The following is a 24,454-nucleotide window of genomic DNA, read 5'->3' as shown; positions in this document are numbered from 1 at the left end:
GTGAGACATCTATAATGAGGACTACTACATTTGTTGAAATGAAATTATGTGAAACTATACATTGTATCGCTTTCCACACATTGTGAAAGGTAAAGGAAAAAAAAAAAAAAAGAAAAAAGAAAAAAAAAAGAAAAAAAGAAGATATTACCTCAAGCTTTTCTCTTCGTAATAAACGAAGAGAACTAACGAAAGAATTAGAATGGAAATAGAATGATAATCATTCGATAGAGAGGGAAAGTGAAACTTTTCGAAATAACATATATATTTATGCATCTACGTAACGGTTCGTCGAATTTCTGAACACCGTGTATATATTTATATATAAACTTCTTCATTTTTTTTTTTTTTTTTTTTTCTTATTGTCATAATTTCGATTCTTATTACATTACACATTTAATCCCTAAAACAAAATTAATTATTTGACCTTATTGTTTGTGCAATATCATAATTCAAATAATTTTTTTTCCTTAAAATCATAATATCGAAAGATCAAAAATCCCGTCAATTAATTACATCGTTTCATTTCATTCTGAGAAAGCAAAATAAATTATTTAACATTACGTACATCGTTAACTAAATGTTCTAACTCGTTAACACAAGTATAGATAAGAAAATTAGATCTTTATCTCAATCTCGTAAGAAGATTATTTCAAACGACTATCGAGATAACGATCCCCAGACTCGGCGGGTGAATCGCAACCCAGGTGCGTAGAATCGAGCAAAATTAAACATAGCCAATTGTCTACATTTGTTCTCTCGCACAATCACTTTTCTCTCTCTCTCTCTCTCTCTCTCTCTCTTTCTCTTATTTTTTTTTTATTTCTTTCTTTTTTGTACTCTTAGCGGGTGTCAGAGGAATAATAAAATGTCTTTCGTCGTCGTCTCTCTCTCTCTCTCTCTTTTTTCTTTCTTCCTTTTTATTTCTTTTTTTTTTCTCTCTTCTTTACTCTCTTTGTTTAGCGAGAACCCTAAGCTCTTACAACTACAACGACCGGAAATGTTATTATCGCGCATAGTGCGTTACCAACCGTGGGTGTACAGCGCGTATTTATTTCTACGGGGTGGGGGACGAGAATGATCGCGCGTAAGCGCAATTTAACCTCTTGCATTCTCTGGATCCCTTCGTGATAAATCGTAGCTCCGTAAGTTTTAGCTAACAGAACTAAGTTTTAACTTAGCTAACTACGGCCGTGTATATCCGTCGCGTGCGATTTTTTATTTTATTCGCTCCCTCTCTCTCTTTCACTCTACGTATTCTCTTATTTTCTATATTTTAACGACTGCATTCCAAGCACCCGCACTTCTTCAATATACACATTTCATCCTGTCATTATTGTCACATTTTCGTAATAGTTATCCTTGGATAAGTAGATATACTCTATATACATATACTTAGATTATACAATAAGGGATGATAATGGTTATACTTTTGCCATTGTTTTGATTAACATTAAAAACATATTTTTTGTATATAACATATTGCATCTAACGTTCATTATATACAATATTAAAAAATACATCGTTTATTATACACATGTACGTATATACATCATAAATGCATACTAATATTTAACGAATTAAAAAAAAAAAAATATATATATATATATATATATATATATATATATATATATATATATATATAAGAAACCTAGATTGTCCACAATAAATGATCTCCGATAATGAACTCACCTAATGGGCATACAAAATCACGTACAAGCATAAAGTCTTTAGTAAATAAAGTACTTAGCTTTTCTTTTTGCGAGCCCTTTGTAAAGAGGCACGCGTGAGCACGTGCTCTCGTCGTCACCTAACGCCGTGCTCATACACGATAAACGTGACTTTCATTGTATTATTCACCATAAAACTCACACATAAAACCGATCCAGCTGCGTAACTAGAAAGAGAATAGTCGAGAGCGGTTTATCGTTGTCGATTCCACGAGCTTATTCCTTCGATGTACTTCTTTTTCTTTTTCTTCTTCTTCCTCCTCCTCCTCCTCTTCCTTCTCCTTCTTCTTCTCCTTCGAGACTAATGTCACGACATTATGATTGTGTTTTGTATTTATGTTTGAGTTTGTATTGGTATATTTCTCTTGACGTGGCACATTATACGGGCGCTTTTACGCCATAGGGGAACAAAAGGAGGAAGCCGTTTACGTATATCTACGCGAAGTCGTTACACACGAGATACGAACAGCTTATCTTTCTCTTTCCTTTTTATTATCTCTTTATTTCTTTCTTTCTTTCTTTCTTTCTCTGACTCATCATGCGTACCTGGCGCACGTGCTTGATCTTTTACAAGTCTCTTTCTCTTTCTCTCTCTCTCTCTCTCTCTCTCTCTCTTTATTCTTTTCTCTTTTTTTCTCACGTTTGCATTGAAGCCCATTTAGATTTAATTTCAACTTTACCTTTCCCACCTTTCTTCATCTACTTCTTTTTTTCGTGAATCTTTTAAATGTCTTCTTTCTTTTCATCGAACAATGATCATTAAACACCCCCACCTCCACTTCCAGTCCCCCTTACCTCTTTCTTCTTTTTTTCGTGAATTTTTTAAATGTTGTCTTTCTCTTCATCGTACGATGGTCATTAAACCCATTGAAGGTTTTTCATATCGAGTCCAATAAGACGGTCACATTATTATTTATCGTATTCAATTTAAAAAGCCAACGATAAACGATTAGTTTTTAATTATTGAACGTTATTTCATAAAAAGAAAAAAAAAAAAAAAAGGAAAAAAAAAAAAAATCTTATTCTCCTTCAAGTTTTAGAGTAATAAATAATGATCTACGGCGATTCGTTCGTTCTAGGAAAGCTTAATATAATTGATTATATTACGATTATATAATAGAATCGATTAATTTTTCACGTTTAGTTTTGCGTTGTTTGAATGCACGTTACAATTTTTCGAAAATGGCGGCGAATCGTATTTTCCCGCGTTTAATCTACCATAGGAACCAATCGGAACGATTTTAGAATGTGTTTGTATCAGGGCGAAGAGTAAAGGGTTGGAGTATGAAGGAAAAGAAGAAGGGGTAGTGTAAGAGGGAAGAACTAGAAGGATTGCTGTAGGAAAGAGGAGGGAGATCGTTGTGAGAGAGAGAGACAGAGAGAGAGAGAGAGAGAGAGAGAGAGAGACAGAGAGAGAGAGAGAGAGAAGGCCAGAGAGCTTTCACGACAGGCACAAGAGCCTATCGTATCAGTGTCGTTCGACGTTTTGCCAGATGCGTTTCGCTACTCTCGTTTGAGTTCATCTATAAAACTTTGATCTCTTTTTTTCTTCCTCGAAATATTTTTTTTTTTTTTTATTATATTATTCTTCAAAAGAATTATAAGAAAGAGGACAAAAAAAAAAAGAGAATCACAGTGATATATTTATAGTTTCTTTTTTTTTTCTTTGGTAATCGTTGCATTCGATAAAAAAGAAACGAAAAAAAAAAAAAACGGAAAAGAAACAGAAGAAGAAGAAGAAGAAGAAAAAGAATATCTTGCGGATCATTCGAAATCGTATTACTGTGATTTGTGTTATCAGTGTGATCAATAATATCAATTTTAATTCGTTCGTCACTATTTTCTCGGTCATAGATCTCGATCGTTGATTCAAATGATAAATTAATTAAAACTCAGAATTAACGCGAATAACGCGTGTTCTACGTGATATAAATAATAATTTTTTTTCTCTCTCTACGTTTATGCGCATAAAGCGTTTCAAGATGTCCCGATTCATTGAGATTCACGATTATTAAAAGGGGCTGAAAGGTTTGAGGGGGGAAAGAAAGAAAGAAAGGAAAAGAAAGAAAAAACAAAAAGAAAAAAAGAAAAACAATATTATACGTATTATCCTCCGTATGATCGTCTCGACGATACTTTCGAGCGTGACGGCTTTCCATCGTCGACACTCGCACGATGCTGGACGAAATGCCGAGCTGAAGGTGAGTTAGAAAAGATATTCATTGATATTGAACATATATTTACAAAATCATTATCTAAAAAGGAATAGTTCGATCCTGAATCGTATTGATTCAATTCCGACACTTTATTATAATTCAAAGAGATCGTTACGTTGAAACCAACGAAATTTATTTTATTCGATATCTTCGAAGTCACAGGGAGGACTGTTCGACTAAGAGGACCGGTTTTTTTCATGAGATTAAATTACTCGATTGATTATGACAAAAAGAAAAGAGGGGAACAAAACCGAAAGGAAGGAAAAAAAAAAAAAGAGAAAAAGAAAAGAGAACAAAAAAAAAAGTAACAATAAAATAAAGTACAAAAATATAAAAATAAATTAAAAAAAAATATAGATTATCGCGATTAAATCATTATCTCGGGTCTTTCCTCGTCGATCATTTTTTTCTTTCTCTCACTCTTTTTTTTTTTTTTTTTTTTTTTTTTTTTTGCAAAATTATTTTTCTAACGTAAGAAAAACCTTCTTTTTTTATTTATTGGTTTCTCTTGCTCCTCCTCTTCTCCCCCCTCCCCCGGTCCACCTTGAATAATAAGAGACACCACATACTTAACTTATTCACGATTTTATCTAATGAATGATGAATGCATTTAACTCGTCGAAAAAAATATTCGACCGGAGGAGTTTCCATGATTTGACGAACGAACGAGCGAGTCCTTCGTAAGTTCAAGGAGTCAATGGAACGCAAATGGAAACCGGTCGACGGGTGGTCGAGAGAAGAGCCGCTCCGGATCTGCTCTTTGATCCATCTTCCTGCTTCTTCCCTTCTTACAAGAGAGACAAAGATAGAGACAGACAGAGAATGATAGAGAGCGAGAAAGAAAGAGAAAGAGAAAGAGAGAGAGAGAGAGAGAGAGAGAGAGAGGGGGAGAGAGAGGGAGAGGGAGAAAATGCCGGGGGAGATTTCGGATCACTAATTGAGATCGTGCAACTCGTTGTAGATAACTATTACCGTTAGTATCGACTTGTCCTTATTTTTCTTTACTCTACAATATATTATATTATTATTATTATTATTATTGTTACTACTATTATATCACTATTATCATACAATAAAAATCAGAATGTTACCACATTGTTGACCGGTCACGATTATACCTGTCTGTTGCATATGCGCTTCACTTATGTAATTCACATTCGACTTATATAATTCATTAAAATATACAATCGTGTAATTCTTCATTCCGTTTAATAATATTTGTTTAATTTTTAATATTAACAATTTATGAATCTTATATGAATAATATTAATATGATATAATATAATAAAACGTTTTACTATTTTATTATCAATCTAGACGAAATGTAACTCATTTAAATTTTACATATAAATCTGTACAAATGTATCTTATAATTATGTATGCATATTATAATCGTAATCGCAATAATGTGTTTTACTATTACGTATTATTCTACAATAAATTTTATAGGAGGGTCCTTCCTATTCATTTAACAAAGTCCCGTTATACATTATTATACGACATGACGTGGACCATGTACCATGTTTAGCTTCGTTAAGAACAATTAAAAGTAAACGGCGAACTGAGTATTCTTTTAATTGGTACGCACGCGCACGCATTCAACCATACATTTATGCATTCGTTCGCCATATTGAAAGGAAGATTCACCAATGAATCTGTTATATATGAATATATTTCTATGTTATATTCACAAAGACATCTTTTCCTAATTAATAATAATTATATAATATTGTAATTTCCTTTTTGTTTTCTTTTTTTTTCTTCTTTTTTTTTTTTTTTTTTTTTTTTTTAATACATACCTATCTCTCAATCATGACACAAAATACGATAAAATTGGATACAGTTTGTTGAAGAAACACAAAAAAAAAAAAAATTGTTCGATTACCATATCCTTTCGAGAGTATAGGAATTAGACGCGATATCTATTTGAATTGGTCGCGTTTGTAGATGTGATTCAACGAAAAAAGAAAAACGAAAGAAAAAAAAGGAAAAAGAAAAAAGAAAAAGGAGAAAGAAAAAGAAACAAATAATTTTCATTTCGGTACTTTTTCGAGGGAGTAGAAATTAGTACGCATGGCACGGTCACCTGTACGCCTTTTGAATCGCTCTCGTAAAACAGGTTTATCGCATAAACGGGGACGGATAATAGCGTGCGAAGCGACCGTTACGCGTTTACCCAGGTTTTTCGCAAAATTTGTCGTGTTCTCACGGGCCTTCCGGACATGCGGATTTACTGTTTCCTTCTTAAAAAGCTATTCGATCTATTCATTTCTCGTTGAGCTTAAACGAATGACCAAGGCGGATTATGCAGATCATAGAGACAATGTCATTTGGTAGAGGAAAAAGAATTAAAGAAGAAATTACAAAAAAAGAAAAAAAAAAGGAAAAGAAAATAAAATAAAAAAAAAAAAAAAAAAAAAAAAAAAAAAAAAAAAACAAGAAATACGCTCAGTAAAATATCTTGCAGCAAATCTTTGAGAAAAGTATGAATGAATATGTGATGTCATTGAAGATGAGGGACGTATCGTCTGTATTCTACGTGATACTAAATAAATTCACTATAAGTATGTATATATATATATAGCCATTAAGACGTACGATGAGTAGGGAGGGGGTTCCTTTGGTCTCATCAAATACAGCCTTTGTCCAGTTATAAAATTTCCCTTATGTAGTATAAATAAAGTATCTATACATACATACATATATATATATATATATATATATATATATATATATATAAATATATAAGAAACTTTGAGTAAATTAATGAATCGTAAAAAAGATGCTATATAAAAAGACTTCTATTAAAAGGAAATTCTATGAAAAGAAAAACAACTAAATTATTCTATAAACTTTAATACATTAAATAAATATTTTTAATTAAAAAATCATTTGCCTTAAATGAAATTTTCTACATATAGGCCTTTCCATTGAAAATAATAATTTTTTTATATCATATTTTCTGATCATTAAAATGGGCTGGAGGCTGATACCGCAGGGGTGAGAGAGAGAGAGAGAGAGAGAGAGAGAGAGAGAAAAATAGAAAGAATACAATTTACTTAAAAATATAACGAACATTAGAAACATATAAATCATATAAAATTGATGGAGCACGAAATGTGTCAAGAAATTGAACAAAGCTAAAAACCCATAGAGGAAAAATAATTTGTCTATGCTAAAATAAAATAGAAAATAAAATAGACAAAAAGAAAAAATAAAATAAAAAGTAAAAAAAAAAAAGATTATAATTCAAGACACGTTGGGATAAATAGCAACATAACAATAACAACAACAACAACAACAACAACAACAACAACAACAACAACAACAACAACAACAACAACAACAACAACAACAACAACAACAACAACAACAACAACAATTTCAATCCTTCGGATTTCCATGAGATAAAATTAGCGAGAGAAAAGAGGAGGTAGTCTAAGAAGAAAGGAAGAGGAAGAAGAAGAAGAAGAAGAAGAATAAGAAGAATAAGAAGAAGATAAAAAAAAGAGGAGGAGAAGGAGAAGGAGGAGGAAGAAGAGGAGGAGGAGGAGGAGGAGAAGCTTTTTCCTTCGATAATCAGAGACGAGTCTCGCGCGCATGGAACCGCACGCGTGTGTCGCGAGCCAGTTAGTCACGTGGATACCGGCGAGTTTAACAGAGAGACACGAAAGAGACACGCGCGGCTCGTTCGATCACGAGTAGTATAACGCAGTAGTATAACCGTGTGTGAGCTTATACTCATGCTACCAACTTCTGTTAGCCTGGTAGAGTAGCGATCAAGACGTTTGCGCAAATCGTTTGTCTCTCGACCTTCTAAGAGAGATGGAGAATTGGAGAGAGGGTTCTCTTTCTCACTCTTTCTCTTTCTCTTTCTCTTTCTCTCTTTCTTTCCCTCTCTCTCTTACAACAATAAAATGAACTCATTTAAGAATTCATATCTTGATCGTTCTTGAAGTTTCTTTCGAATCTATTGGTTCGTTATAGTCTTTTGATTTATTATATTTCGACATATACCAAGCAAGACTTATGATAGTAATTTTTTTAATTATTTACAATTTCTTTTCTTCTCTCTCTTGTCTTTTTCTTTTTTTTTTTTTTTTTTTTTTAGAATTGTCTGCGCAAGATTAATACTAATAGATTTTTAAGCTATCACCATTTTTGAATTTTTCAGATCTGTTTAATGGAGCCAGGCTTACAATATTATTATTATTATTATTTTTTTTCTTTTTTAGAATTATCTGAATCATTACATCATTATGATGTAAGTATTCTCTTGGGGATCGAAATTTTTTCTATCTTATTTTATCCCTTTTTTCTCTTCATTAATAATTCTTGTTACATAGACATTATGCGTATGTACAACAAGTTAATAACGATAATACAATTATTTATAAATAATGAAGCCTGAAGAAACACCGTGAAAAGTTTCCCAATTAATATCCATTATTTTATTATATTTATCTAACGGTAACAATGGAATTAAGGATGAATTAATTTTTATACAAATTTCATTTTATTACCTCTATTGTTTTCACAATTTCTATCGCAATAATAAAATATCATGGTAACGTTAAAGCCAACATCATTCAAGTATCTCATGGCATAAAGATGTAATTGCATCCAATGGCGTCTCATCGTTTGTGCAACGTAATAGCCTAATATACAATGATCTAATTCGCGTTATGCAAAAGCACAGATTTCTGAGTGAAACCGGATAGTACCTCGTAGTACTGGATCTATCTCTCTCTCTCTCTCTCTCTCTCTCTCTCTCTCTCTCTCTCTCTCTCTATCTATCTATCTATGTATGTCTATATGTAAATACATATATGTACAGTGTTGGCCGTAGATAATACTAGAGCGCGCGCACACATTTGCGGAACAAAGAGACGCCTACGCGCGCGCGAAACCGGACGGCGGCAGAGACTTTCGAAGAAATATATGCGCAAACGTTCTCTATTGTCACGGCGATCGAGTTCAAGGGCGTTGGCCCCATACTCGATTCCGATACTCTCCTTCCATGTCATATTTTTTTATTTATTTCTTTTTGTTTTTTTTTTCTTCTCCTTTTTATCATTAATATCTTCGATCTTCAATCATTTCTTTCGATGTATAGTTATACTTGATCGTAAGTCGTAAACACAAAACTTGTTTCTTTTGAAAGAGATATCGAAAAATGGAAAAAAAAAAAAAAAACAAAGAAAGAAAAAAAAAAAAAGAAAATGTAAACAGTAAGTTTTACATACGTTTTTCTTTTTTACAAGTTATAATAAAACTATAATTTGTATTTGAATAATATCACCTTTTCGATTTATTCTCTTATCGGGAATTATTATTTATATTTATATAAAAACAAAAAGGATAAAATTATAACAAAATTTCTCTAATAAATTATTTACAACTATTGAATGAAAAATTATGAAATAGAAATTGTTAAAAAGATTTTTCTTATTCCTATGACGTTCAATTTATGATTAATTTATTATTTATTAATTAATTGAACGAAAATTAAATAATAATAAATATCGATAATATCGATCATCATCCAAAGGAAATTATTATTGACGGTATATAAGGACCGTGTATTTCGATGAATGATCATGGACGATCATCACTATGGCAGTCAACGCTTTAACAAGGCAAGCAAAGTGAGAAGAAGGTGTGCACGCAAAACTATAGTACCAAAAAGACGCGCGCCAAGCGACGCGTCGTTTCGTCGTCGTTGATACCGTCATTATCCTCTTCCGTCGTCGTTTTTGTCGTCTTTGTCGTCGTCGTCGTCGTCGTCTTCGCCGTCGTCGTCGTCGTCGACTGGCGCAGACGTAATACCACGCGTGTATCCGGAGAACAGAAATACGAATGGCACGTGCGTAAAGTAATAGCGTGAATTTCGCGCCATTCATGCGTCATCGGTGTATAATACATACACATATGTACATATATATATATGTATATGCATGGACTTACGAGAAAAATGATAATTTCAAGATCGTATCTCGAGAGATCTTCGAATGATCTAAAAGAGAAATTTCAAAGTGTGATGGTCACGTTAAATCTTAAGATATGATAATGGTTTATGGGTATGTTAGCAAAAAAAAAAAAGAAAAGAAAAGCAAAGAAAAGAAAAAGAAGTAAAGAAAATAGAAAAACTAGTCCATTTCTCGTTATCCAGGTAAATATCCGATTAATAGATTTAGATGTTGATTTAAATAATTGCATAAGGTGCAATAAAATATTTTTTAATCAATCGCACAGACGATTAATTCCTTTCAATTAAATATTTGCTATCATTCGTCTTTTTTTCTTTCATTTTTCTTTTTCTTTCTTTTCTTTTTTCTTTTTTTTCTTTCTTTTTTTTAACCTTTTCTATCATTATTAGTATTATCAGTACATGCATATCATTTAACATTCATTATTATTTACAAGTGAAATGTTTAAATGTAAAGATAGATTAATGTTTGAAGTTTGATTTATGTTAATTTAGATTTAATTGTCTACGACGAATTTTGAAAATTATTATTATTATTATTATTATTTTTTTTTTTCAATTTCTTTTGTCATTTCTTTTCTTCTTACTTTCGCCAAATATAGAATATTTCATATATGTATATATATATATATATATATATATACATATAAAATGACGTTACAAATTTTACTTGTTATAAGAGGTTCATTTATATTCACTCAGATATCCACATAAATACGAATATTATTTATTAGAAAATAGAATAGAAACTAAAAAAAGAAAGAAAGAAAGAAAGAAAGAAAGGAAGAAAGAAATAACAAGGAGTGACTTTCGCTCCATATCGGTTGTAATTGCGAAAACTAGGTCCGTCGTACGTATTTTTGTCGTGCGTTCTCCACGCTCTGCTGCGTCACTATTTCCCTCTTCCTCTGCGTCTCCCACTCTCTAAGCATGGATATAATAATCTAGCGAGAAAAGGTAGCTTGCATATAAACACGCGTTATATTTCGCTTATAACACATATGTTCGTTTAAATCCGCCTTGAACTTTCTTCGAAAGTTTCACATTTTTGTCGAATTCGTTTAAATAAAATATGTAACTACATACATACATATATATATATATATATATATATATATATATATATATACATACTTCCAACATACATGAGAATGCATATGCGAATAAAATTTAATGTAATTTGTGTTCGATTTTATGAAAGAAGTAGGTCGGCCGACGTCTTAATATTCCTTCATAGTTGGCACATTCCATTCTATCTGATATTAAACTAATAAATCATCGATCATTAGTTATTTTTATTTATTCGATATATGTACGTTAAAATTTAAATGATATTATAATCATCTAATTAAAATAAATATCTGGGGGAGATTAATGATTCTGCAAATGGAACAAATATGATATGGATAATGATGATCGTTGTCTTGTTTTACTATTTTATCTTTTTTACATTGTTAATAAAATTCATCAATCGTATTTTGTATTACATATATATATATATATATATATATATATATATTGTTTTTTTTCTTTTCCTTTTTTTTAAGGAAAATTCATCGGGAAACCTCGCCTGTAAAATTGACCATGTCCCAGTTTAAACGATAGTTTTATCTCTTCATATATCTATGTATATCCTGAATTGATATCTTTAATATCGATTAAAGTTTCTTTTATGCATTCATTTTATTTTTCTCGTAAATAGATAAAACGCATTGTAAATATATATAGTATGTTTTTGATGATGACGATTATATTAAAATTGTGTTGTCTCTGAGAAACTAAAAGATTCAAGAAAGCGTGACACGTAAAGAAATTGCTAGCTAGTTAACTTGATAATCATTTTTAGTTACCTCCGCATAGACGAATCATTTTCACAGATTATCACAATAGTTTACGAAGAAAATAAATGGGATTCGTTCATTGTAAATGAAATATATATGTATCAACGAGTTTTCCCTTTTTTTTCTTTTTTTTTTTTTTTTTTTTTTTTTTTTTGTAATATTCTTTGTTACTTTCGTTTATTAATGATAATTCCGTTCGTTTTATTTTGTACTCATTATCATATATCAAACAAGATGAAAATAATCTTTACGTATTTTAGCTTATCTTCTTCTTGACATTTCCCGCAAAGAAAGATATGGAGATAGATAAAAAGAGAAGAGAGAGAGAGAGAGAGTGATTTAACATAAGCATCTTGATATTTTCATTGACCCAGTATCGTTAATATTTACGGTTATATACATATACGGGACACAAGAATCTTTGTCTTCTCTTTGACGTGCGATCATTTATGTGGAGGAAGATTATTATGCGTACACAAGATCCATCGGAATTTTAAAAATAAAACCACCTACTGTCATCGATCATTGCGCAAGAAATAAGATGTGTATTCAAGGGAACATTAAAAAGCATAACTAGATAATAGGCCGATGATGAAAATGGCATGGTTTTATTCTTGATGGAAAAACTTTTGCGAAAGAAAAGAAAAGGAAACGCAAGAAAACGAAACAAAAAAGAAAGAAAAAAAGGTTCAATAATTTATGGCTTTTTTTTTTTTTTTTTTTTTTTTATTTTTTTTTTTAATGAACTATAAAATTTCCTAAGAACTTCATGGCGATTATCGTCCCCTTGAAATTTTATAGGTGTTGTCAGTGTATAAAAAAAAAAAAAAAAAAAGAGAGAGAGAGGGGAAAAAAAGAAAGAAAAAAGAAATGATTATTCGACATTAAATAAAACACACATCACAAAACCAAAAATTTCCACGAGCGTTGTTTATCTCTCTGACTTGTGTTACATATACATACATACATATATATATATATATATATATATGTATGTATGTATATATATATATATATATATATACATATACACGTACATATATAAATGAATAAATAAATACATAGTATACATATGTATATACATAAATAAATACATAAATATACATAAGTAAATTTAATAGAGTTTCATACTTGAACTTAATTCATTGTTTATTATAAGTCGTGGCAACGTCGTCATTTTCATTGCGGTTACGTATTTCCTTCCTTTAAACGATGGTTAGAACACGATCGTATGTACTTACGACATACATACATACATACATACATACATACATACATACATACATACATAGGTAACAAAACAGCCGAGACAATTTTCAGTCACGTTGTACGCCGTTATCAGGAAACTCTATCGATTATTCTTCTTTCTTCTCCCAATCGTCGGCCATATGTTACTGTGTACATATGTACGTTTGTGATATCGTTTTATAAATACAATGGAGGATTAAAAAGACGGATAGTCAACGATTCTCGGTTAGTACATTCGATCCTATAGATCCTTGATCTACTCGAACACTCGACAACCGTATTACCTTGAAATAGAATGATGGGATTCGTAAATATTAAAAACGACGAAACTAAAGATTATAAAAAGAAAATATACGATTTTTGAGACAGAGAGAGAGAGAGAGAGAGAGAGAGAGAAATTGTGTGTGTGTGTATGTGAGAGAGAGAGAGAGAGAGAGAAAGAGATTGAGATTAAAAGAGAACTCTAACGTCAGCAACGAGCAACTTTATCCTTATCTCATTGGAGACTAAGGAGATAAGGAAAGTGACGGGTCAGACGAGGACGAACAGTACGATGTTTCACTTCGTAGATCGTGTATTAGTCTCACTTTGTGTTCCTATTCGATTGATAGTTATTTTGATTTGTATATCGATTTATCGAAGGTGACAGTGACGAAAATTTTTTATCTCGCCTCGGTATAAAAAAGGAAAAGGAAGAATTATTATTAATCACTGAATCATCGTGTTCATAGTAATGTCATCGATCGAGTGATACGTGTAGACATAATGGATAACGTATGATATGTAATAAAAAAAAAAAAAAAATGTGTAGATATATATATATATATATATATACACGCACACACATACACACACGTACGTACATACGCAAAATGTTGTTCGAACAAAATCAAAAAATGTAGATATTTATATTCCTTTAATCATTTGAAGATAATCAATTAAGTTTTGAATCATGTAACAGGATTCTTAATAACGATTCAATGACCACTCTACACGCATAATATATATATATATATATATATATATATATATATATATGTTCGATGATATCGATTATTGTGGAACAAACTCGTTAACGATTTCTCGTGACAATATCTTTATATATATATATATATTAGAAAGAAAGAAAAAAAGAAAGAAAATAAATAAATAAATAAATAAGAAGTTGAGAATTTCATTGGACGAGCGCGATAACCACTGCTACATCATCTTTCGTATCGTTCCTGTTACTAATTAATTCTAGCCAATTAACACCAAAGTGCGCGCCAAGAACATAACCGAAGTATCTCTTGGGAGTCACGACGACCTTCCTTGTAAATTAGCTTTTAACATTGCAACGTGAGAGAGGGAGAGAGAGAGAGAGAGAGAGAACATCATCTGTTTCTTCGAGATCGCAGTAAAATTGTCAAATCTATTTGTTTCCTCAAATACATAAAATGTAACGTATATATATTTATATATACATATTTATACATACATACATACATACATACATATATATATATATATATATATATATATATATATATGTATATATAGTATCTAGAGAATCAAAGCTTCTCTCAATCTCTCTCTTTATCTCTCTCTCTCTCTCTCCCTCTTTTTCATTTTCATATATGTCTCCTTATATAAAATCACGCATCACGGTGTATCCTCATAAATTACTGATTTCTTTTTTGTCTTTATAAATTCCCTTTCTAATTCTTAAAAATTTCTATGTCAGATAATAATTTAATTTAAAAGCTTTCTTTTTATTTATTTATTTATTTTCTTCTCCAATGCTTTTTTCTAATCTTCTTTAATTCAAAAGAATTTTGTTTCTGTTTTTTCTTCTTCTTCTTCTTTTTTTTTTTTCTTTCTTTATTTTATTTATTTTTTTTTCTTTCTTTCTTTTTTAAAGTAAACGATAACAACCACCGGGGAATGGGTTAAGATTAGAGAATATTGGAAGCGCAAAGTTTATCGACGATCCATTGAAATTATCGGGCCCGTCGATCTTTTACCCTTCTGAGATCGTGCAGCACGAATTGACCATGAAACTACTACAAGGGGCCACCATTGCCAGCTCGTTTCTGTCTATTTTATCTATCAAAGATTGAAAATAATGGAAAAAAGAAAAAGATATTTTATATATATATATATACACATATGTATGTATTTACGTATGTGTGTGTATGTGTGTGCATGTATACGGTATTGTGTTTCGATATTGTCACTAAATTTCTTATCGATTTTATTACGTATTCGAAAGGACGGTCAAAGTCGAAATGAAACGAAATGTAACGTAACTAAACGAAATCATCGAGTTGTGCGTTGAAATAAAATTTCGATTATAGAGAAACATTCGTTATGAAGAACAACTCGAGCGGAGGTGTTTGTGTGTGAACGTTCGAAGGAGAGGAAAAAGGAAAATAACAAAATTTTATCAAGGATGTCGTGCAGAAAGAAAATCGATTCGAAGCTTTGGCTCAATTACACGCAGGCGGTAAGCTTTCCTTTCCCCTTCTTTTTGCTCTCGTTTTCTCTCTCTCTCTCTCTCTTTCTCTCTCTCTCTCTTTCTCTCTCTCTTGTTTTCTCTACTATTGTTCACCAACTAAGCTATTCGTGCATCATGATAACGGTTATCGGCTACAAATTCCATATTAAGAGACTGGAATCTTACGAGCAACGAGTTTCTAAGGTAACGGAGTTAATAAATCGATGAGACGTTATCATGGAAAGAGAGAGAGAGAGAGAAAGAGAAAGAGGGAGAAAGAGAAAACAAACGGATAGTTCTACGAGTTTAGTCAAGATTCATTGCGCGTTATATACACATAGCTAACAAATAAGGAATAATCTTTTAATAAACAAATACAGAAAACGTTTACTATATGATAACTTTGAAAAAATATATATGTAGTATGTACGAATGAGATGGAGTAAAGAAAATAAATATATCACGAATTAAAGGAATTCGATAAAAAAAAAAAAAAAAAAAAAAAAAAAAAAAAAAAAAAAAACAAGAAAAAAAAAGAAGAAGAAAAAAAGAAAAACGAAAGAGTAACATACCGATATTTGTTTTCATATTTATATTGACATACTAGTCAAAGGAATTCGAAGAAAAGTTATTATCCTATTTGTTTTCATACATATATCAGAGATTAGCTAATGTTATCTTATAATCATATAATAACGTATAGATCTTTATTTACGCATACAATATATCTATATATAATAAAAATGATTAAAAGCGTAACAATTAAAATTTTTTTTCATTGATTCGTCATTTTGTAATTTTTATATCAAATTATATCTATATATTACATAGATATTATTTGCAGAGAGTTTAAAGGAACGTTAGATCTTCCCAAAAAAAAAAAAAAAAAAAAAAAAAACGTATGCATTTAACGTGTAGACTATATAACAAGGAAGCTAATCCGACACACGACGCATATTAGGTGTAGTAAATAAACCGGATGTACCGATATGCGTTGTTCATAAAGATTACCATCGACGATGGTGCAATTCAAATACACCGAGGACGTTTATATCGAGGAGAACCGAATTTGCATTAGGAACGATTGTTATGAGACGATTGAAGAGTCCCTATTATCGTTTTTATTTTGCAACGATGTTGAGCGTACGACATCGTTCTCGAAAGAAAGAAAGAAACGAAGGAAGAAAGAAAGAAAGAAAGAAAGAAAGTAAGGAAGAAGCAAGTGAAGACGAGACAACAACGACGATGACGACAACGACGACGACGACTGTATCAAAAGTATACCAGGCCAAGCCAGGCCAAACTATACCGCCTAACAGAACCGTACAGCATTCAACAAAAATGTCCTATATGTGTTATGATAGTATGGAAACTTTTTCCCATCCGTTCGATCAAATTTCCTTTTTATTATTTTATATTTTGAAAAAAAAAAAGAAGAAAAAAAAAAGAAAAAAAAAAGAAAGAAATAAAAAGAAAAATCTGTTCGTTTCTACTTTCATAAGGAAAAAATAAAGGCTGCGAGGAAAAATCGATTGAATCGATATATCTAAATCTCAATATTACGAGCAAAAAATTTCGACGAAGGACGATAATCGAAACATTATTAAAAGAAAAAAAGAAGAAAAAAAAAAAAAAAGAAAAAACAAAATTATACATGTATTATTATAATATACGATGATATTTATAACTGTGATTTAATATTAAAAAGAGAATGATGAGAAGTGACAAAATGAAAAAGGAAAGATAAATTCCCGATTTAATATAGGAATTGCACGAATGAATTCTCGAGCCATTTCTCTATCCGCTACTGTACACAACAGCAACTTAGGCTGCTGGCCTCGCCTAACCGCGCATGCAGTCGTCTCACCTCTCTGCTGGCCTTTATCGCTGCTCACCGCGTCCCTCAGTATCCCCTCCCTTCCCTCATTCGACTTACCTAGTCTCCCAACCCTACCCCACTCCGTCACAGACCCCACTCCTAACTCTTTCGAGGGAGTATGCGCGTCGACTGGTCGCGCGAGCGAGTCCCGAACAGTTTCTCGACAGGATTCGTGTGATTTCGTCGTTTTTCGTTCGTATTCGTCTCTTTCTCTCTCTCTCTCTCCCTCCCTCTCTCTCTCTCTCTCTCTCTCTCTCTCTCTTTCTCTCTCTCTCTCTCTCTCTCTCTCTCTTTCTCTCTCTCTCCCCCCTTATTTCGCTAGGACTCGCGTGCGCGCCTGCGCCAGAGACAAAGAATATGTCAGCACCGGCAGTAGCAGCGGTCGAGTTAAGACTTTAAAAGAAATAAAAAACGAAAATAGACAGAGAAAGAGATTAAGATAAAGATAAATAAAGAAAAAGACAAAGAATATAAAGGGTATATAATTTGTTTCGAGTGTTGCTGTTGATTGTTACGTACTTATGTACATACGTGATGCGTGTTTGGTACGTGTGAATTACACGTAAAACTCGAAGATATCGTTCGTCTTATTCTACATTCGACGAGTTTCGACGAACTTCGGCTATCCTCGAGGACCTTCGTGTTTCGTTGGATAAACCAACCGGCGTCCTATCTTTCGCTTTCTCCCCCCCCCCTCTTTCTCTTTCTCTCTTTCTTTCTCCCCTCTCTTTCTCTCTCTCTCTCTCTCTCTTGTTCGCTCGCTCGCTCGCTCGCTCTCACTCGTGTTTTAGTGCTCGTGCTCGTGTGCTCGCTCTCGTGGTCTCCGAGGCCGAAGGAGACAACTCGCGACGAATGTTCCGAGGACGAGTGCCGTCGGCAGAATGTCATGTCGCTTCGAAATCGGATGAAACTCGATCGACAAGCGCGACCGAACGCGGTTGTTGTTTCCGCCGATCATCATTTTGATATTTTCCTATCGAGGTGAGCAAGCAAGCAAGCAAACCTCCGTCCAATAGTGTTCCTTTTCTACGAAACTTCGAACGCTTTAATGTGATCGAAAAGTGTGTTTCTTTTGTTATCCTTATTTAACAGTGAGAACGAACCTTTTCGATGATAATCTTTTGTCGTATATATATATATAAACGTATATATATATATATATATACGTTTTCGAGCTTTTTGGGTGGGTGATGATGATTTTCGAATTTTTTTACAAGAACGATATATCGTTCCTATAAAAAGAAGAGAAAAGATTTGTTCGTTCGAATGAGAACTTCTTCGTTAAGGAAGAAACGAACAAAAGAAAAAACAAAAAAAAAAAAGAAAAGAAAGAAGAAGAAAAGGTAAAGAGAAGAATACAACATAATTTTTTTTTTTACAGGCTGAATGAAGAAATTTTACGATGGATCGTTTTTTCTTTTCTTTCTTTTCTTTTTTTTTTTCTTTTTTGTTTTGTTTCTTTCTTTCGTCCTTTCTTTTTTCTTCGTACGTATGCTTAGCTTTGAGAAAAAATTAATTGCAAGAAAAAATGATAATGCAAGTACGTACGAATTTTATCTTATCAAAGAATCTTCTCTCTTTTTCTTGTTTCTTTCTTTTTTTTTTTTCTTTCTTCATCTCATAACAATTTGTTCATTAAATTATGTCACGTATGTTCGATGTATGTTCATGTCCATAATACTAACAATTATTAATCCATTAAAGACAGATTACATTGATTTTATCAAAGAAACCAATACCTTGGAATGTTAATTAAAATAACATTAAGTATCGACGTGAGATATTTATTACGGATCTATCGTCAATGAATATATATATATATATATATATATCACATTGGCACCGTCACTGATTTCCTCGAAAAATTGACCAATGGCCTTATGACGTTTATCGGGAATGACCCCGTTTCGAAATTCATTGATGATGCACATGTCGGTTGCACCGGTGCCGATCGAAAAAAATTTTCCAAGTAATTTTTTTACATTGTAATCTATAACAACCGTCAAAAAGATTTTTTCTCGAATCGATTACGGACATTAAATATCATAATTAACGATCTTAATGTCTGTAACGATTAGTGATAAATTTCAACATTTACGTTTACAATAAAACGAATTAAAATTAAGTGCGTATGTGTTTATCGTTTAGAAAAAAAAAAAAGAAAAAAAAAACCAAACCAAAACAAAACAAAACAAAAAAAAAACAGAAAAAAACGAACAGCTGTGCACTTTCGCTGAAAGAAAAGTGGATCGAACGATGAATCTAGTTAATACCGTTAGATTCCACATCAAATATTGTTTGTAAATGTTGATGAGTTTTATATATATATATATATGTACATATATATATATATATGTGTGTGTATATATAAAATATTTCCTATAAGATATCGCATAAATATTTCTCGTAATTAAACCTCAAACAGTTGTTAAGTTTCGTGGATCGTTTCCTGCCACGTAAGCGTTCGCCCGGATTCCGTAGCAGGAAAGTGTTCGATTCTCGTGAATTCCTCGTTTGTTCACGCGTGCGACACAAATGTAGTTTCTCACACGTACCCGATCTATTCACTTTACAGAACAACTATACAGAAGTTGTTCTGTCATCGACGAATATTATTAGTCATTGGATATGGAACGATTTGAAATCTATAATGTAATTCGAATTGAAAATATTCGATTAAGCCGTAGATTATAATAAAAAAAAAATTTGTTTAAATTTGATCCACAATTATCTAACTGTTGGATCAACGTTTATTTTTTTCTGTGCGGCCTAATACTTTTTTTTCTTTTTTCTTTTCTTTTTCTTTTTCTTTTTTTTTTTTTTTTTTTTTTTAAATCGCTTGATCAGCCCGAATGCTTTCTTTTTCTTCCTCTTTTTTTTTTCTTTTTTTTTTTTTTTTATGATATACAATTTCAAAGAATCTCGATATAGGATCATATTCACTCTGTATTATTTTGAAAGATAGGAATATTTATTGCGGCATTATTAACGGGAAGAAAATCTTACGTGAATTTTTAAGATACCTTTCTAATGAATCAATCAATAAATTTTCACGTTTTAATTGTAGAATATATCTATCGATCGTGACCCATTAAAAATTTAACGACGGCCCAAATATCGGTTCGCGAGTTATCAATATTTATTGAGAAATGTTCTAGATCTAGATCTCATCCGCGGATCAAATATTAAAAAAAAAAAAATTTATTTTTATTTAAATTCTGACAAGAAAAGAAAAAGTGAAAGGGGGAAAACAAAAATATTTCGATGTCTTTCAGATGGAAACCGAGGTTCGAACGTTAAAGGAAGAATTAGCTCATACTCAAGAAACATTAAAAGCTGCGACGAAAAGATGTCGAGATTTGGTGAGAGAATTGGACAATCGTACTGCATTATACGAATCGGAAAGGACTTTAAGGGATCAACAATTATCACGGATTCTACGTGCTTTGTTGATCCTAGAAGCACGACTGAAGCAAGAACAAAAGTCGATTAGGCAGGTATTATGCGAAAAGGACAACGTTATTAGGAATCAACAATTGGAAATCGCTAGGCTAAGACGTTACACCAAAAATTATATCAAATCTAAACGTGAGCAGATATTAGGTAGGACATCGGGTATAAAGGTCAACATTGGTCCTAACGTTGATAAGAGTTCTTCGTTGGAGAAGACTGAAAAACTCGAGGTAATGAAAACAGCAATAGTAATAAGAATAATAAAAATAATAATAAGAAGAAAAAGAATTTGTACAGGTTGTGTCAAAAATTGAGCCAAAGAAAAAAAAAAGGATCGCTATTTTTCGAGACATTTATTTTTGAGAGGAACTAATTTCTTTTTTTTTTTTAGCTTGTAAAAAAAAATAGTAGCTTCTAAGTTCGTAGTTTTACAATTTGAAAAAAAGAAAAAAAAAAAAAAAAAGAAAAAAGAAGAAATCAACTTAGGGGGAAAAAAAAATCTCGAGAACAAAGCAATTGATTTTTAATATAAGATGTAAAAAATTGTTGCCATCGACCTGTATAAATTTGATTTCGATAATATTCAAGAGTATACAATTTAAAAAGAAAATGTATATATAAAAGGGGATAATTTATTTCTTTGAAAATGTTTAGAATGAAATCGACTCGAGACAAGACGACGATGATCTCAGTAAAGAGATCGAGAATCTCAAGTGTGAAATTATTACGAAACTCGATTCTTCGGAGGTAATACCAGTAGCTTTGGAAAACTTGGATCGTGGGATAAAGAAGACGTATAGTTTTGCGGGTAGTGATGTCTCAAAGACGAGTATGACAAGTAGCGAAAATACTGATGTATCTATCGTTACTACTACAACGGAGGGGAGTCCATCATTGATCAGTACGGAAGGATTTTGCGAGGGTGAGAGTACGGATGTATCGCCGGGTTCGACCTTGAACAAATCGAATAGATGTACACCAACAACAGTAACGGATAGTGAAAACGAGACGACTATGATATTCGATGAGGATAACAACGAGTTGGATGACGACGAGAGAGAAGACGAGGATGACGAATATAACGATAATATCAATGACGATAAAGAGAGAGAAACGTTATTGGTCGGTGAGGTTGCGTTTAGTTCGACGAAGAGGAAAACTTCTTTAGGTAGATCGAAATCCCAAAAAGTTTCGATGAAAGGTTCGATCGTTGGTACGAATATTATAAGAACGGAAAGCAAGGACGACGGTATGGATTGTAATTTTGTTTCGGAGGACGAAGAGAAGGAACAGGAACCGATATACGTTAATTCCTTCAATGAGAACAATGCGAAAAATTTGGAACATTCGAATGGTAGAGTCGTCCCTGAAATTTCTCAGGATTATACAAATAACAATAACGATACGTAAGTATTTAACGAGAAATAATGATATATAAGGTCGATGTATCATTGATATATCATAATTTATTCTTGATCCTTTTCGTTTATCTTTCAGCTCGATCGAAGCCGAGACGACGGATGAACAGAATACAGAAGAGACTAGTGGTAATTGGTATAGTGATCCTGACGAAGATAAAACTAACGACGACGTGTTCAGGCATACTTCATATCGATCGAACAGTAATCATAATTCCGTCCTTGAATGTGTCAATCAAATACTTTTAAGGGATATGGAAGACGAGGATCGTGTATTATCGGTACCAAGGAGATTTAAACACAGAGGTAGGACAGTGAGATTTCAACCGGCCAGATTATCGGATATCGAATCGGTTGGTTCAGAAATGGAAAGGAAAAATTCTGAAGAAGGATTGATGGAAAAGGAGACACTAAGTGGTGATTTTAGTGATCAAAGATCGATGAACGTTGCCAGTTTCGAGGCCACAGCTTCCGAGGATGAATATGGCATGAGAATAACTCATCCGGTTGATCCAAACGAAGTTGTCAATTCTACCGTAGAATCTGTTCTCGAGGATGAAGAACCAAAAGTTATACCGATCGTAATTATAGAGCCAAAGGTAGAGCCAGAGGAAATAAAAAATTCAGGCCTTGCCTCGTCAACGCAAAAGCCAAAAATACCTATTCAATCGGTTAGTCCACCGCTTAGAATGGAAAGAATCGAAGAGAAGACGTGTTTGCAAATGTCGACGAAACGTTTGACCATAGCTAAGAATCTTGATTACGAGGACATCGAGTCCTTGCCGGAAGTTATATTGCCATCGCCTAAAACTCCACCGGCTTTACCACCGAAGCCACAATTTCGTAATAATACCTTGATATTAAAGAAAATACCAAGCCCATCGTTTTTGATTGACGAAACGAGAAAGAAATTGTCAGAGGTAAGTTCTGCTGCTGCACATGGGAAAAAGATCTTCACACTTATTGGTTCACCGATTGAATCTTCATCGACGATAACAAAGACCTCTGTTAAAAATTTAAATTTCGACGAGACGTCTACGAAAAATGTTGGAAACAACGAGGATGGTAATTTTTGGAAAAATCGATTCAATAACGTTCGTTCGTCCTTTCAATCACGACATTCCAACGAAAAGAATGTCGTCCATCGATCACGTAAAATTCCAAGAGTTACGAACATAGTACGGCACTTTGAGGAATTTAAAATTGGTGGAGAAAATGAGGAACGATCTAAGGAACGTAACAAACCGAAGGAGAGATACGTTCGTACGGAATTCGGTCAAGAATTCGACATAAGACAAAACTTTGAGGAATTTAACCTTGACGAATGCGATCTTTCGGATGATCCAAATCGGCCAGAAGCCGATGGTTCGGAACGACTTAGTAATAATCATCTCGTAGTACCAGTTAGTCAAAATGAAACTAATAACGCACTGACCAAAGACAATAATAATCATCTTACGACTGCTACGAATAATGCGAATACTGGTTACGACAATTTCTTAGAAGCAACGGGTCTGAGCAACAAATCCATATTAACGCCCTCGAGATTATTGAGTAATCATAAGAGTATGCTTAAACCTAAGGACGTTAAATATAAGAACAAAATAAAAGCTACGGCGATTTTAGAAAAACATAATGCCTCGACGTATAATACTACTACGACAACGACGATGACGACGATGACGACAACAACGACGACTACGGCGATGGTGACGGCAACGGCAACGGCAACGGCAACGTCAACATCAACGGCAACAACAACGACGCCGACAACGACAACACATGTCAGACATTGGACTGGACCATTCGTTTGATGATTAATTAAACGCTTTTCTAAAAGTTACACTATTTACAACAAACAAGAGGAAAATGAATTTGTTAAGAGAGTTTTTTGAAGATTAATATTATAAATTATTTTAGATTTGAAATATATCGATTCCTGTTATGCAAAGCTAATTAATTATGCTTGCAAAGTTTTTCTGTGTATATGTGTGTATGTGTGTGTATAACTAATATTCTCGCTATGTTCCGCTCGTCGTTGAACAATTCCTAGAGATATCCAATGGATTATTAATTACTGTTTTTAAAATATACCCCATGGTATTTCTGTATAATTGTAAACAACAAAAATTGTAGTCACTTTTATATTATTATTGTAATAGTTCAATTGAAAGAGAAAAGTATTTATATGTGTATGCTAAAAAATA

At 32.4% G+C, this 24,454-nt stretch overlaps 1 protein-coding gene across 12 annotated transcripts in view; it reads left to right on the top strand.

Moving 5' to 3' along the window:
* The window catches only part of LOC124952182 (myb-like protein X), a 25,606-nt gene extending 1,152 nt beyond the window's left edge, over positions 1-24,454 (top strand). Inside the window, exons 1-5 of one of the 12 annotated variants that reach the window (XM_047501658.1) lie at positions 13,383-13,795; positions 15,358-15,506; positions 20,652-21,059; positions 21,484-22,235; positions 22,327-24,454. In XM_047501658.1, the coding sequence (XP_047357614.1) occupies positions 15,453-15,506; positions 20,652-21,059; positions 21,484-22,235; positions 22,327-24,061 (2,949 nt within the window). In that variant the 5' untranslated portion in view covers positions 13,383-13,795; positions 15,358-15,452 and the 3' untranslated portion in view covers positions 24,062-24,454. Of the gene's footprint in view, positions 1-2,799; positions 3,929-13,221; positions 13,247-13,382; positions 13,877-14,921; positions 15,507-16,341; positions 17,854-17,882; positions 17,922-17,944; positions 18,358-18,401; positions 18,560-18,887; positions 19,346-20,651; positions 21,060-21,483; positions 22,236-22,326 lie in introns of those variants that run through there. The other 11 variants (XM_047501657.1, XM_047501656.1, XM_047501661.1 and 8 more) reach the window with 11 other exon arrangements.

The sequence above is a fragment of the Vespa velutina genome, chromosome 10 (assembly GCF_912470025.1).
Source record: "Vespa velutina chromosome 10, iVesVel2.1, whole genome shotgun sequence".
Classification (NCBI taxonomy): Eukaryota; Metazoa; Arthropoda; class Insecta; order Hymenoptera; family Vespidae; genus Vespa; species Vespa velutina.
The sequence above is the reverse complement of the archived record's forward strand: the minus strand, read 5'-3'. Positions and strand labels throughout refer to the sequence as shown.